Consider the following 12,884-nt stretch of genomic DNA (forward strand, 5'->3'; position numbering starts at 1 on the left):
TAAGGTTCCATGCCCTCTTTAGATAGGGACCGAAATCTCTCAGGTTGCCTGTGCCTCATATCCAGTTCATTGCATAATGAAAGAGCCTTGATTAGAGGTTGTTTCTGGAATAAAATAAGGGTTTCAAGGATTATGATTAGGATATGGTACAAGTGTGGTCAAAAGATTTAAAATAAGCTACATATATCTCCTTAAAACAAGCTACATATATCTCCTTATTCAGAATGATAGCTTTTTATTTCAGGTTCAGAGAGAGCCCAGAGTCTAAGAGGATCATATTTAGCTCACAGCTGCAGCTCTCAGATTGCACTGCCAAGGCAGATTCTTAGTGCCTGCCTGCCTCCACACTTTAAAAACCCTTAAAGCTGTAACTTTGGAGTTGTTAGGATTTGTTAATTTTTGAACTCTTTCTTCCCCCAATCTGCCCTTTAATTAACAACCAGAAAGTAGCCTTGTTCAATATTCTCTCAGTCTGCTCGGGCTACCATAACCAAATACCATAGACGGGGTGGCTTGAACAACACGTTGATTTTTCACAGCTCTAAAGGCTAGAATTCTAAGATCAAAGAGCCAGCAGATTTGCTGAGGGTGAGGGCCCTCTTCCTCACCCTCAGTGTAGTGGCCACCTTGCTGTGCCCTCACAGGGTGGAAGGAGAGGGAGAGAGAGCAAGTTCTCTGGGTTTTTTGTTTTTGTTTTTTGTTTTTTTTTGCAGTTTTTGGCCAGGGACGGGTTTGAACCTGACACCTCTGGTGTGTGGGGCTGGCGCCCTATACCTTGAGCCATAGGTGCTGCCCTCTTTTCTTATAAGGACACTAATCCCATCCTAAAGACTCTGCTCTCATGACCCCATCTAAACCTAATTACTGTTTAAAGGCCTCTTCTCCAAACACCATCACATGGGGCTTTAAGATGCAAATTTTGAGGAGACATAATTCAGTCCGCAGCAAACAGGATGCCTCTAGGACATAGTTATATTATAGAACAAGCTGAAGTGTTGACCTATGTGCTGTTACAAGGTCAAGACAGCTGGGCTTTGAAGCAAGGATGGCTACAAGTTCAGATGAGTAGGCTTATTCATGATGACAGAATAATAGAGTAGATATTTGATAAACTTTCAGAAGAAAATCTAAAAAGATAGTGATCAGGAAATTGTTCAATTTTTATTTTCAATGCTGACTTGAGAAACAGAGATGGTGATCAGGAAATTGTTCAATTTTCTATTTTCAGTGCTGGCTTGAGAAACAGAGATCTGGTCATGTGACCTCAGCACAGGGAAATGTAGACTGTCTTTGTATCTAGCTAAAAAGCACTGCTGGCAAGGCTATCTGAAGCAGGCCTTTGTCTTCAAGCTACTTTATACTGCTAATTTTGATGCTTTCTCATGATGTGGATAACCATTTAGCAACATTTATTTTTTGTTTGCAGCCTGTTTGCGAGGCTTCAGCAGAGACAACACTGCCAGCAACTTCTCCAAGGATGCAGGGATATCTCTGAGCACCTCCATGAAGTCACCGCTTGCTTTTTGATCAAAGTCTGATAAAAATGAGACTTTGCCCAACCAGCCACCTCCTCACCAGGCACAACCACCACTTGCTAGCCAGTACTGTTTCTGCAGAAATGGCTAGGGACAGGCAGCTAATTTGGGAACTGACTAAACGATCTGAAGCATACCTGGACAGGCTCATTGTCCTTGGGGAACAGGCCAGTGCCTAGCATGAGGTGCCTGTGTTTTCTGTAGAGAATCAGTGCTTGCAATAAACCAATTGGCTACAACTGCAAAAGGGGCCATTAGTGCCCTACAACAATTTAATGAACTCTTAGACCAGCAGTTCTCAGCCTGTGGGTCGCAACCCCTTTGTAACAATGAAAATACATGGCAGCATTAGGAAGGTTGAGAACCACAATGGTCTTAGACCATTGTCTAGGGCAGTGTTTTTCAACCTTTTTTATCTCACGGCCATTCTGTGGCACATTTCAATCGTGTTGAACAAAAGAAAGAAGGACAACAAGAATATACTTACTGTGCTTTGAACTTCTTTTGAAAATAATTTAATTAATGATCTTTAAAAATTTTTGAGGCACACTGGTTGAAAATCACTGGTCTAGATCCTGGGAGGTTTTAATCAACAGCTGAGAGAGGTGGTCACTCACTTTGGGGTTTTTTTGTTTTGTTTTTTCACTTTAGGGTTTTAGGTCAATGCTTTATATTCTAGCAAAGAGACCTTGAGAGGAAAAGCGAGATCAGCCCATCAATGAGTTAATGGAGTCATAGTTTCCCTTAACACCCACTACCATTTAAATGTGTATTGTAGGGCTGTTCTGTTAACTCTATAGTTAACAGTCTCTTCTAGTTGTGATCCGCAGTTTTGAGTGAATAAAAAATTTCTGTTTTTATATAAATATGATCAACCTTCTGCTTTAATATGTAGTTGTCTAAAGGAAGTTGGCCAAAAGAAAACTAGACTTATGGATGATTACTACTAGATGTTAATTGTTTGGATTTTTTGTTCGTTTGTTTGTTTTTTAGATAAGACTCTCACTCTGTCACCCTGGGTTGAGCGCTGTGGTGTCATCATATCATAGCTCACAGCAACCTCAAACTCCTGGGCTCAGTGATCCTCTTGCCTCAGCCTCCTGAGCAGCTGGGATTATAGGCACCCACCCACAGTGCCCAGCTAGTTTTTCCATTTTTTAGGATCTTGCTCTTGCTCAGGCTGGTTTTGAACTTCCGAGCTCCAAGCAATTCACCCTCCTCGGCCTTCCAGAGTGCGAGGACTATAAGCGTGAGCCCCCACACCTGGCCTTCATTGTTATTAAACAAGATAGGAAAAGGGAATTAATACTCTTTCCTACACTGTAAGAGATGAGCTTCTGAGAAAGGTGTAGGAAAAACCAAGTGGAGACATAATACTAAAAAGATTCTTCAAAATACAGTATATTTCTTTCTCTGAGGATTTATTTCAGCTCTGTATAAGTGAACATATACACATCTTTAAACAAAAAAAAATATTTTTTTGAGACAGTCTCACTTTGTCACCCCCACAACCCCTACCATAGAGTACTGTGACATCATAGCTCATAGCAACCTCACAGAATCACTTGGGCTCAAGTGATTCTCTTTCTCAGACCTCCCAAGCTCCCAAGTAACTGGGACAACAGGCCCCTGCCACTATGCCTGGCTATTTTTAGAAACGGGGCCTCACTCTGGCTCAGGTTGGTCTCAAACCTGTGAGCTCAGGCAATCCACCCGCCCCGGCCTCTCAGAGTGCTAGGATTACAGGCATGAGCCACCATGCCTGGCCCCCCCAAAATTTTAATAGACAGGGTCTCACTTGTTGCCTAGACTGGAATCCAGTGGCTATTCACAATATTCACAACAATTGTCATACACTACAGCTTCAAACTCCTGGGCTCAATCTCTCTTCCTGCCTCACCTCCTTCCCCCCACCAACAGCTGAGATTACTGTGTGGATCACCATGCCCTAGCACATTTTAAATATTTCTAAGGAAACGTGCTCTCTCTCCTTTTTAATGTACATTTTAAATGTTTAGGTATGTTTGTTCACTTATTTTACATAAATTGATATAAGTAGCAATTTGAGCGTAACTACTGTATTATCTAAGGATTAATACCAAATTCTTAATTTTAGCAATCTAACTTACCTTCTTTTTTTTTTTCTAACTTACCTTCTTAATGTAGTTTTTTCATTGTCATTTCTAATCATCTGTAATAGAAGGAAGGAGTTTGGCAGTTTATTTGTATATTATTTGTTTATAAATATTCAACCAAATCCCTAGCCAGTAGAAATAAGAATATCTAGAAATTCTTAATATTTTAGCGAGAAAGATATAACGTTTATGTCAATACTTTTTGAAAGAGCAAGGTTTTGGTGGAAGAATTGGGCAAGAACTGGCAGTTAAGAAGCCCCAAGGAAGTGGCTTTTAAACTGTCATCCAGGCCAGGCACAGTGGCTCTGTAATCCTAGCACTCCGGAAGTCCAAGGCAAGTGGATTGCTTGAACTCAAGATTTTGAGACCAGCCTCTGGTCTCAAAAGCAAGACCCCATCTCTACCAAAAATAGAAAAACTAGCTAGGCATCATGGCCGGCACCTCTAATCCCAGCTACTTGGGAGGCTAAGACAAGAGGATCGCTTGAGCCTAAGAGTTTGAGGTTGCTGTGAACTATGACAACAGGGCACTCAATCCTGTGTGATACAGACTCTATCTCAAGAAAATAATAATAAAAATAAATAAACTGTCATCCACAGAGTCCTAAGGTTTCATGGAGGTGACTCAGGGCTCAATGCAGGGATGGGAAGAGGCTCTAAGGTAGGGACAGAATCTCCAACTACATGAGCCAAATTATAGGAGCAAATGCCTGCTAAGGTCTAAGGAATTATGTGTCTGCACCATGAAATTTGGTGACAATAAGAGATAAGAATGAATCTGGATAGTTGTGTCTCTTTGTACCTCTTCCATCTCAGCTGGCCTTGAAACAGGTCATCCAATTGGAAAAATGTGCTTGCTAGGTTAAAATTTAAATGGAGCTTTAACTCTGATTTATACATAGCTCATTATTGTGAAAGCAGGGTTATTGCTACTCCTCACATAGCTAAGATTTTTTTTCCTGGGTGTGCATCCTCAAGAACAGAACATACAGACCAGTCTTTGATTTAAAACAATTATTTTTTTAAGAAAAAGCTATTTTAATAAAAACAGGAAGGTCTCTGAGTATTTAACTAGATGCCACTTATTAAGCCTATATAGGCAGACAACCTATATGGCCTCAGCCTATTATATTCTTGCCCATTTTTGACTACCCAACATCCTATTAGTCCCCAAAGGCCCCACTTAAGCCCCTCCTCCTCCAAGGAGATGTCCCAGAGCTCCTCACCTTACCTTCATCATTAATAATTCCATCTCTTGTTCTCCCCCAACACTGTCCTTTCTTACCAGGGAATGCTTTATATTAACTTTTTTTTTTTAAGACAAGAGTCTCACTTTGTTGCCCTCAGTAGAGTGCCATGGCGTCACAGCTCACAGCAACCTCAAACACTTGGGCTTTAGCAATTCTCTTGCTTCAGCCTCCCAAGTAGCTGGGACTACTGGTGCCCACCACAACACCTGGCTATTTTTTTTTTTTTTTTTTTGCAATTGTCATTATTTAGCTGGCCCAGGCCAGGTTCCAACCTGCCAGCCCTGGTGTATGTGTCTGGTGCCATAACTGTGCTATAGGCTCCAAGCCACTTTATATGAACTTTGTAATTCTTTCATCTCAGCTAGATTGCAGTCTCCCCAAGAGCTTAGTTAATCACAATAATAGATGCCAAATAAATGTTAACTCAATTGAATTTGAGAGAGCAATGGAAATACATGTCTAACTAGGGAAAAATACATAATCTAACAGGATTTCAGCTTTCTTTGTACTTGGACACATTTTCAAATGTTAAAATTCATAGGACACTCAAGCAAGAAAACATTAAACATATAAGCGATAATTAAAGTTTACTCAGTACCACATCATAACCCTTAAAGTATCTATTAAAGCATCCATGATCATAGCACTATTTACCTGGTCACTCTTCAGATTCATGTCAGTGTTTAACTGCCCTGACTACTCTCCTAGATTCTCAAGAGGGTAAGTTCGTCTCGGCCTTTTTTTTTTTTTTTTTTGGAGACAGTCTCACCCAGTCACCCTGGATACAGTGCTGTGCCATCATAGCTCACAAGCAACTTCAAACACGTGGGCTCAAGTGATCCTCTTGTCTCAGCCTTCCAAGTAGCTGGGACAACAGGCACCCAGCCCGCCATAACACCTGGCTCGTTTTTCTGTTTTTAGTAGATAACAGGTTTCACTCTTGCTTAAGCTGGTCTTGAACTCTTGAGTTCAGGCAATCTGCCTGCCTCAGCCTCCCAGAGTGCTAGGATTACAGGTGTGAGCCACCATGCCGGGCCATGTTACTCTCTGTACTTCCTATCCCTTATTTGTACCACATGCTACCTTTTCTACACTATAACACACACCCTACCCAGCTTAGCCTCTATGTAACAGACATAATAGTAATGATACAAGTACCCAGTGGTAACTAAATTTGGCATCATACTTCATGAGTTATTTGTAATAGACCAGTGTGCCATGGCATACCAATTAACAACCATTGTCTTAACATCTTTTTCTAATTGGGCGGCACCTGTGGCTCAAAGGAGTAGGGCACCAGCCCCATATGCTGGAGGTGGTGGATTCAAACCCACCCCCAGCCAAAAACTGCAAAAAAAAAAAAGAAGAAGAAGAAAGAAAGAAAATATTTTTCTAATTTACATACTGCAATTTGCAGCCTGAATCCAGCTTTTTCTGTTCTTCTAGAATTTGTTTTGTGTTTTTTATTTTTTAAATTCTATTTTCTCTTCATAGCTCTATGTTGTTTCCATCTCCCATTGTGGGCAGAATTTTTAAATTTCCCAGTCTCTTGAAAAACTTCAGGCAACCCTTACAAGCTATGGAAGAATCAAGCCCAGCTTGGTTTTAGGGCACCAAGTACCATTTCATCCACCACTGGAGAACTTCAGTGATCAGCATTTTACTCTCTATTTTTTCTGTACCCTGCTACCCTTCATCTTTCATTCAGCTGGAATCTAGATACTCTGGTTTTAATACCCAAACTCTTCTTAATTATTTTATCTATTTTATCATAGATATAGTAGCCATATGTCCCAATTCCCCAACTCCAGTTTCACTTTATACCTGTTATCCATGTAATTATTAATAGAGACTCCTTTCACTCTTAAGGATCCTGGTTTAGACCATTATATGTTTAGCTATCCGTAAGACACACAGAAGGTATTTCTTGTTGCTACCACAGATAGAGCTGAGCAAGTGCATCATAGATGGGGGAGCTGCTGCTTTTTATTACTGCCACTGTTCTCCACTTTGTTTTGGAGTGTTAAAAGCATTTAAACAAATGCTTTTCCAATTATTGTAATTTGTGTAGAATGGAGCATCACTGGAGTAACCTGTTGAAGCTAATCTCATGAATCTATTTCCAGGTTCCTCTCCTGGCTGAAGTTTATGGTATAGAGGGAAACATTTTCAGGCTTAAAATTAATGAGGAGACTCCCCTGAAACCCAGGTATGAAGTTCCTGATGTCCTCACAAGCAAGCCAGGCATTATAAGGTAAGCTAAGGAGTAAGCTATCTTAGAAGCAACCTCCATATGTTGTTTTATCATACCTTGAGTAGTAGATTTTGTATGTGCCTCCTGTTTTGTCTTTTCAAAGCTACAATCATTTGCAGAGTCAGTATTCAGTTATTTGAGGATAAGTTTATTCATTTGCTATGGATATTCTGTTTTTTCTTCATCCACCATTTGACTCATTAGCATTTATTAACAGAACTTTAATCCCTCCTCTTCTTCTTATAAAGAAATCAGTTTATAGCCAGGCGTAGTGGTTCACCACTATAATTCTAGCACTCTGAGAGACCAAGGTGGGAGGGTGGCTTAAGGTTAAGAGTTCAAGACCAGCCTGAGAAAAGGGAGACCCTGTCTCTACTAAAAATGGAAAAACTAGCCAGACATGGTAGCACATGTCACATGCCCGTAGTCCCAGCTACTCCAAGCTACTCAGGAGGCTAAGGCAAGAGGATTGCTTGAGCCCGGGAATTTGAGATTGCTATGAGTGAGGCAGAGGCCATCACACTGTAGCCTGGGCAACAGAGCAAGATGGTCTCAAAAAAATGAAAGAAAAGAAAAAAATTGGATCGGACGTACTAGCACTCTGGGAGGCTGAGGTGGGAGAATTGCTTGAACTCAAGAGTTCAAGAACAGCTTGAGCAAGAGTGAGATCCCCTCTCCTCTAAAAACCAGAAAAATTAGCCAGGAGTGGTAGTGAGCACCTGTAGTTCTAGCTACTTGGGAGGCTGAAGCAAGAGGATTGCTTACTTGAGCCTAAGAGTTTGAAGTTGCTGTGAGCTATGATGATGCCATGTGCTCTACCCAGGGTGACAGAATAAGATTCTGTCTAAAAAACAAAAAGAAAAAGAAGAAATTGGTTTATTAGCTAGATGCTGGGAGGAAGTAGAAGGAAAACTACTTAATTTACTACTCAGATTAGCAGCAGGGCTCCAGAGATTTAACATACTAGACAAACTCCCATGCTTATATTAATAGGAATTTGTACAGTTAGACTTACTCATTTTTAATTAAGTTAATTCTCAGAAGTCTAACATGTAATTTTACTTAAAGTCAGAAATACATTAATAATCAGTATCTAGGTGAAAAGTAATCTTTAGGGACTACAGCATTTTTCAAGTACCTACAAAAGCTTTTTGGTTATCACACTTTCCAGTGATATTTCAAGTAAGTTTTGCCTGTTGGTTTCTGTTATTTTTGCATATTATTTCACTAAGGAAATATAAGAATATGCCAGATGCTTTATTTTTTAAATATTTTACTTATTTATTTTTAGAGACAATGTCTCATTCTATCACCCAGGCTGGAGTACAGTGGCATTATCATAGTCCTCTAAAGTCTTGAATTTCTGAGCTCAAACAATGGGACTACAGGTGTGTACTACCACCACCATCAATTTTTTTTTTTTTTTTTTTTTTGGTAGAGGCATTGGTTTCACTCTGTTGCCCAGGATGGTCTTAACTCTTGGCCTCAAGCAATCCTAATCCTCCCATCTTGGCCTCCCAAAGAATTGCAATTTAGTCATGAGCCATCACACTGGTCCAGATGGTTTAATTTCCATTACATTAATCTGGGCACATGGCTTATGCCTATAATCACAGTGACTCAGGAGGCTGAGTTAGAAGGATTGGATGATGGAGGAGTTCGAAACTAGCCTGCACAATATAAAGAGAACCTGTCTCTAAAAGATAAAAAGGAATTAGTCTGAGTGGAGTGAGGCAGGTGGGTCGTTGCATGGTGGTGCCTTAGCAACTGGTAGCGGTTGCCGCATGGCTGACCAACTGACTGAAGAACAGATTGTAGAAATCAGAGAAGCATTTTCACTATTTGCCAAGGATGATGGTAGAACTATAACAACAAAGGAATTGGGAACTGCAATGAGGTCTGTTGGGCTGAATCCCACAGAAGCAGAGTTACAGGACATGATTTATAAAGTAGATACACTTGACTTCCCTTAATTTCTGACAGTGATGGCAAGAAAAATGAAAGACAGGGACAGTGAAGAAGAAATTAGAAAAGCATTCTGTGTGTGTGATAAGGATGGCAATGGCCATGTTAGTGCAGCAGACCTTTGCCGTGTGATGGCAAACCTTGGCGAGAAGTTAACAGATGAAGAGGTTGATGAAATGATGAGGGAAGCAGGTATTGATGGTGATGCTCAAGTAAACTGTGAAGTTTGTACAGATGATAACAGCAAAGTGAGGAAATTGTGCAGAATGTGTCAAATTTCTTGTACAAAATTGTTTATCTCCCTTTTCTGTGTTTGTAACTTATCTGTAAAAGATTTCGAACTACTGTCCAAAAAATTGCACATATAGTAAGTAGGACTTTCTTCTCTCATGTTTTCTTCCCTTATCCTTATTTTCCTGTCCTGAAACCTTATTTTAGAAAATTGATCAAGTAACATGTTACATATGGCTTACTCTGGATATATCTAAGTAAGCCCTTCTGCACACCTAGACTTAGATGGAGTTGGGCAAATGTGAGAACATCTGGGTTATGCCTTTTTTTTTTTAAAGTAATTTTCTTTAGGAAATATCAGCATGTTGTCATTTAAGTGTGGAGTTATAACTCTGCATGGACTATGGACAGTTACTAATATCTGTCACATTATTGTAAGGCTAAGCATTTTGGCTCATGCCTGTAATTCTAGCACTCTTGGCAGGCTGAGGCGGGAGGATTGCTTGAGCTCAGAAGTTCAAAACCAGCCTGAGCAAGAGTGAGAACCTGTCTCTCTTAAAAATAGAAAAACTTAGCCTGGCATTATGATGGGTGCCTGTAGTTCTAGCTACTCAGTAGGCTGAGGCAGGAGGATCTCTTGAGCCCACGAGTTTGAGGTTATTGTGAGCTAGGCTGACACCATGGCATCTAGCCAAAGCAACAGAGTGAGACTCTGTCTAAAAATAATTTTTTAAATGAATAAATAATTTTCAAAAATTAAAAAAATAAAAACTCCTTTCAGCCGGCTTGGTAGGGAAAAAAATCCAGAAGAAAAAGGCTTATATACCTAAAGAATTATAAGATTTTATGATGGCAAAAAATCTGGGAAGTATGCATGGAAACAGTTTCTGGGGGATTTCTAGACCAAAAGAAAGGAACTTAATTTTAGATCAGGCTAAATTTATTGACACAAATGCATATACCACAGAATATAGATTTGATATGCTAACTTGGGTAGCTGAAAGTGGTCCTAATTGTTTGCTTAGTTATTTAGCTATCATCTGAACTCAGCTATGGATTCTTCTGGATGAAACTGAGATACCCAAAATTCCTTGGCATACTGTATAGAAAACGACCCATGGACTTAGGGAGATAAAGATGATGAAGTTGTCATATGCAACAAGCTCATCTAGCCCAAACTCTGTTTCCTCAAGAGAATCCAGAAGATACCGCCTTCATTGAGAAATGCATTAGAGAGGGAATACTTGGAAGTCATTGTGGTAACTATTTTCCTATTGTGGGCTGGAGATAATGATGGAAAAATGATGCCATTAAAATGAGCTCTCAGATTTCAGAGGGCATTATAAGATTCCAGATGGTAGGGACAAAGTAGCAACATTCAGTTTCAGAGACAAGGTGAGCATAATTACATGTTGTAGGGCCCATGTAGTATTCAAAATGGTTGAACTGTCAGGGCAGTGGACAATTTATTGTTGGGTCCATCAGACTGAGATAGATGGACTAAATTCCTAGTTGATAGAATGATCAAAAGAACTCTATCTGGGTTTGATGAATGGTGAGACATAGCCTCTCGGCCAACTCCAGAGTTAATTTTCAGATCCCAAGCATCTTGTTTGAAAGAAAGGCTTAGAATCCATGGAGAAGAACTAAAAAGACATAATTGGAGCATAAAATATCTCTTCTTACCTTCCTTAAAGAATCCTGTGACCATTTACCAGGGAGACTCTACAATAGAGAAAAGGAAATATCTAGACCTTTAAGAGATTTTAAGTGTTGGCTCTGAGCTTGCATAATTTCCAAAATATCCTCTCAGTGTACATGTCAAATTGGAGGCTGACAGGAATTAGGCAATAAATAGATAAATAAAAATTTGACCTGGTTTTGTCTTCCGATGGACTCAATCTGTGTTATTTCCTTAGTTTCTGAGTATATAGTTGGAATGAGAAAGAAAAACAATATTTAAATTCTATATACCAAAGTGTTACTAGACTTCTAGATTGAGGTAATAATGATAATGATGATAGCTAACATTTATTTAATTTTGAATATGTCAGACATGTGCAAAGTGCTTCACATATGTGATCTCATTTAATTCTCTCCAAAAACTCTATTTGTTGTTGTTTTTTATTATTATTTCCACCTTACAGATAAGGAAACTGAGACCCATAAAGGTTGGATAACTTTGTTATCCAAAGTGATAAAGTATATGGGTAGAGTTAGCTCGGCATCTGTAGATCAGCCACTAGGGTGCCAGCCACATACCCTGGAGCTGGCGAGTTGAAATCCAGCCTGGGCCTGCTAAACAACAATGACATCTACTACAAAAAAATAGCCAGGCATTGTGGTGGGCATCTGTAGTCCCAGCTGCTTGGGAGGCTGAGGCAAGAGAATCACTTAAGCCCAAGAGTTTGAGGTTGTTGTGAGCTATGAGGCCACAGCATTCTACTGAGGGTAACATAGTGAAACTCTGTCTCAAAAAAAAAAAAGTACCTGGTAGAGTTATGCTCAACCCTAGTTGACACCAAAGCCCATGTTCTCATTAAAGGTTCTCTACTAGCTTATCTACGTTGTGCCACATTAACATTGATTTACTAGTTAAGTACTTGGAATTGCAAATCACATAGAGCCATGTAATCTTATGGCAATTTATTTTTCTCTTCCTGGTTTGTTTTGTAGACTGAATTCATGCTCTGGGGATACAGGAAATCTAGTATTGACAGCCGGAAAAGGAGACCTGAAGTGTCACATCACAGCAAATCCATTCAAGGTAGACCTAGTGTCTGAAGAAGACACTGTGTTGAGCATCAATTCCCAGAGTCAGTTGTACTTTGAGCACCTGCAAATTCGTCATAAACAAAGGTATTTCTGCACATTACTCAATACATAACAATCTTAAGAAAAACCTGCTTGTGAATACAAAATGCCTGAACAGATCATGATAGAAAATTGGTTTGCCTTATGTACTATAATATTCTGAAAAATTTCATCTTTTCATCTGTGAAGGTGAATATAGGGTTTATAATGAGAAGGATTCCCAAACTTTTATATATGTTACCCTCTTTTTCTATTTTTGAGACAGAGTATCACATTGTCACCCTTGGTAGAGTGCCACCATGGCATCTCAGCTCACAGTAACCTCAAACTCTTGGGCTCAAGCGATTCTCTTGCTTCAGCTTCCCAAGTAGCTGGGACTACAGGCACCTGCCACAATGCCTGGCTATTTTTTTTTTAGAGATGAGGCCTCACTCTGACTCAGGCTAGTTTTGTACCTGTGAGCTCCAGCAATCCTCCCACCTCAGCCTCCCAGAGTGCTAGGATTACAGGTATGAGCCACCGCTCCCAGTCCACATGTTACCCTCCTAACATGTCCTATTTTTATTTTTATTTTTATTTTTGAGAGAGTCTCACTCAGTGGCCCTGGGGTTGAGTGCCACAGCATTATAGCTCACAGCAACCTCAAACTCTTGGGCTCAAGCAATCCTCTTATTTCAGCCTCCCAAGTAGATGGACTACA

The 12,884-nt window shown here is 39.9% G+C and overlaps 1 protein-coding gene and 1 pseudogene across 2 annotated transcripts in view; both read left to right on the forward strand.

The window, feature by feature from the left end:
* Positions 1-12,884, forward strand: part of GANC (glucosidase alpha, neutral C) — a 60,657-nt gene that overhangs the window by 8,306 nt on the left and 39,467 nt on the right. Inside the window, exons 1-3 of one of the 2 annotated variants that reach the window (XM_023514292.1) lie at positions 2,591-2,613; positions 7,047-7,174; positions 12,047-12,229. Coding sequence is in view for 1 of the 2 variants with exons in the window: in XM_003791756.3 (XP_003791804.1) it covers positions 7,047-7,174; positions 12,047-12,229 (311 nt within the window). In the remaining variant the exon portion in view is untranslated. Of the gene's footprint in view, positions 1-2,590; positions 2,614-7,046; positions 7,175-12,046; positions 12,230-12,884 lie in introns of those variants that run through there. The other variant, XM_003791756.3, reaches the window with a different exon arrangement.
* Positions 8,959-9,391, forward strand: LOC100965729 (annotated as a pseudogene).

This window comes from Otolemur garnettii, unplaced genomic scaffold, assembly GCF_000181295.1.
Source record: "Otolemur garnettii isolate 467f Iridium unplaced genomic scaffold, OtoGar3 scaffold00050, whole genome shotgun sequence".
NCBI classification, from domain to species: Eukaryota; Metazoa; Chordata; class Mammalia; order Primates; family Galagidae; genus Otolemur; species Otolemur garnettii.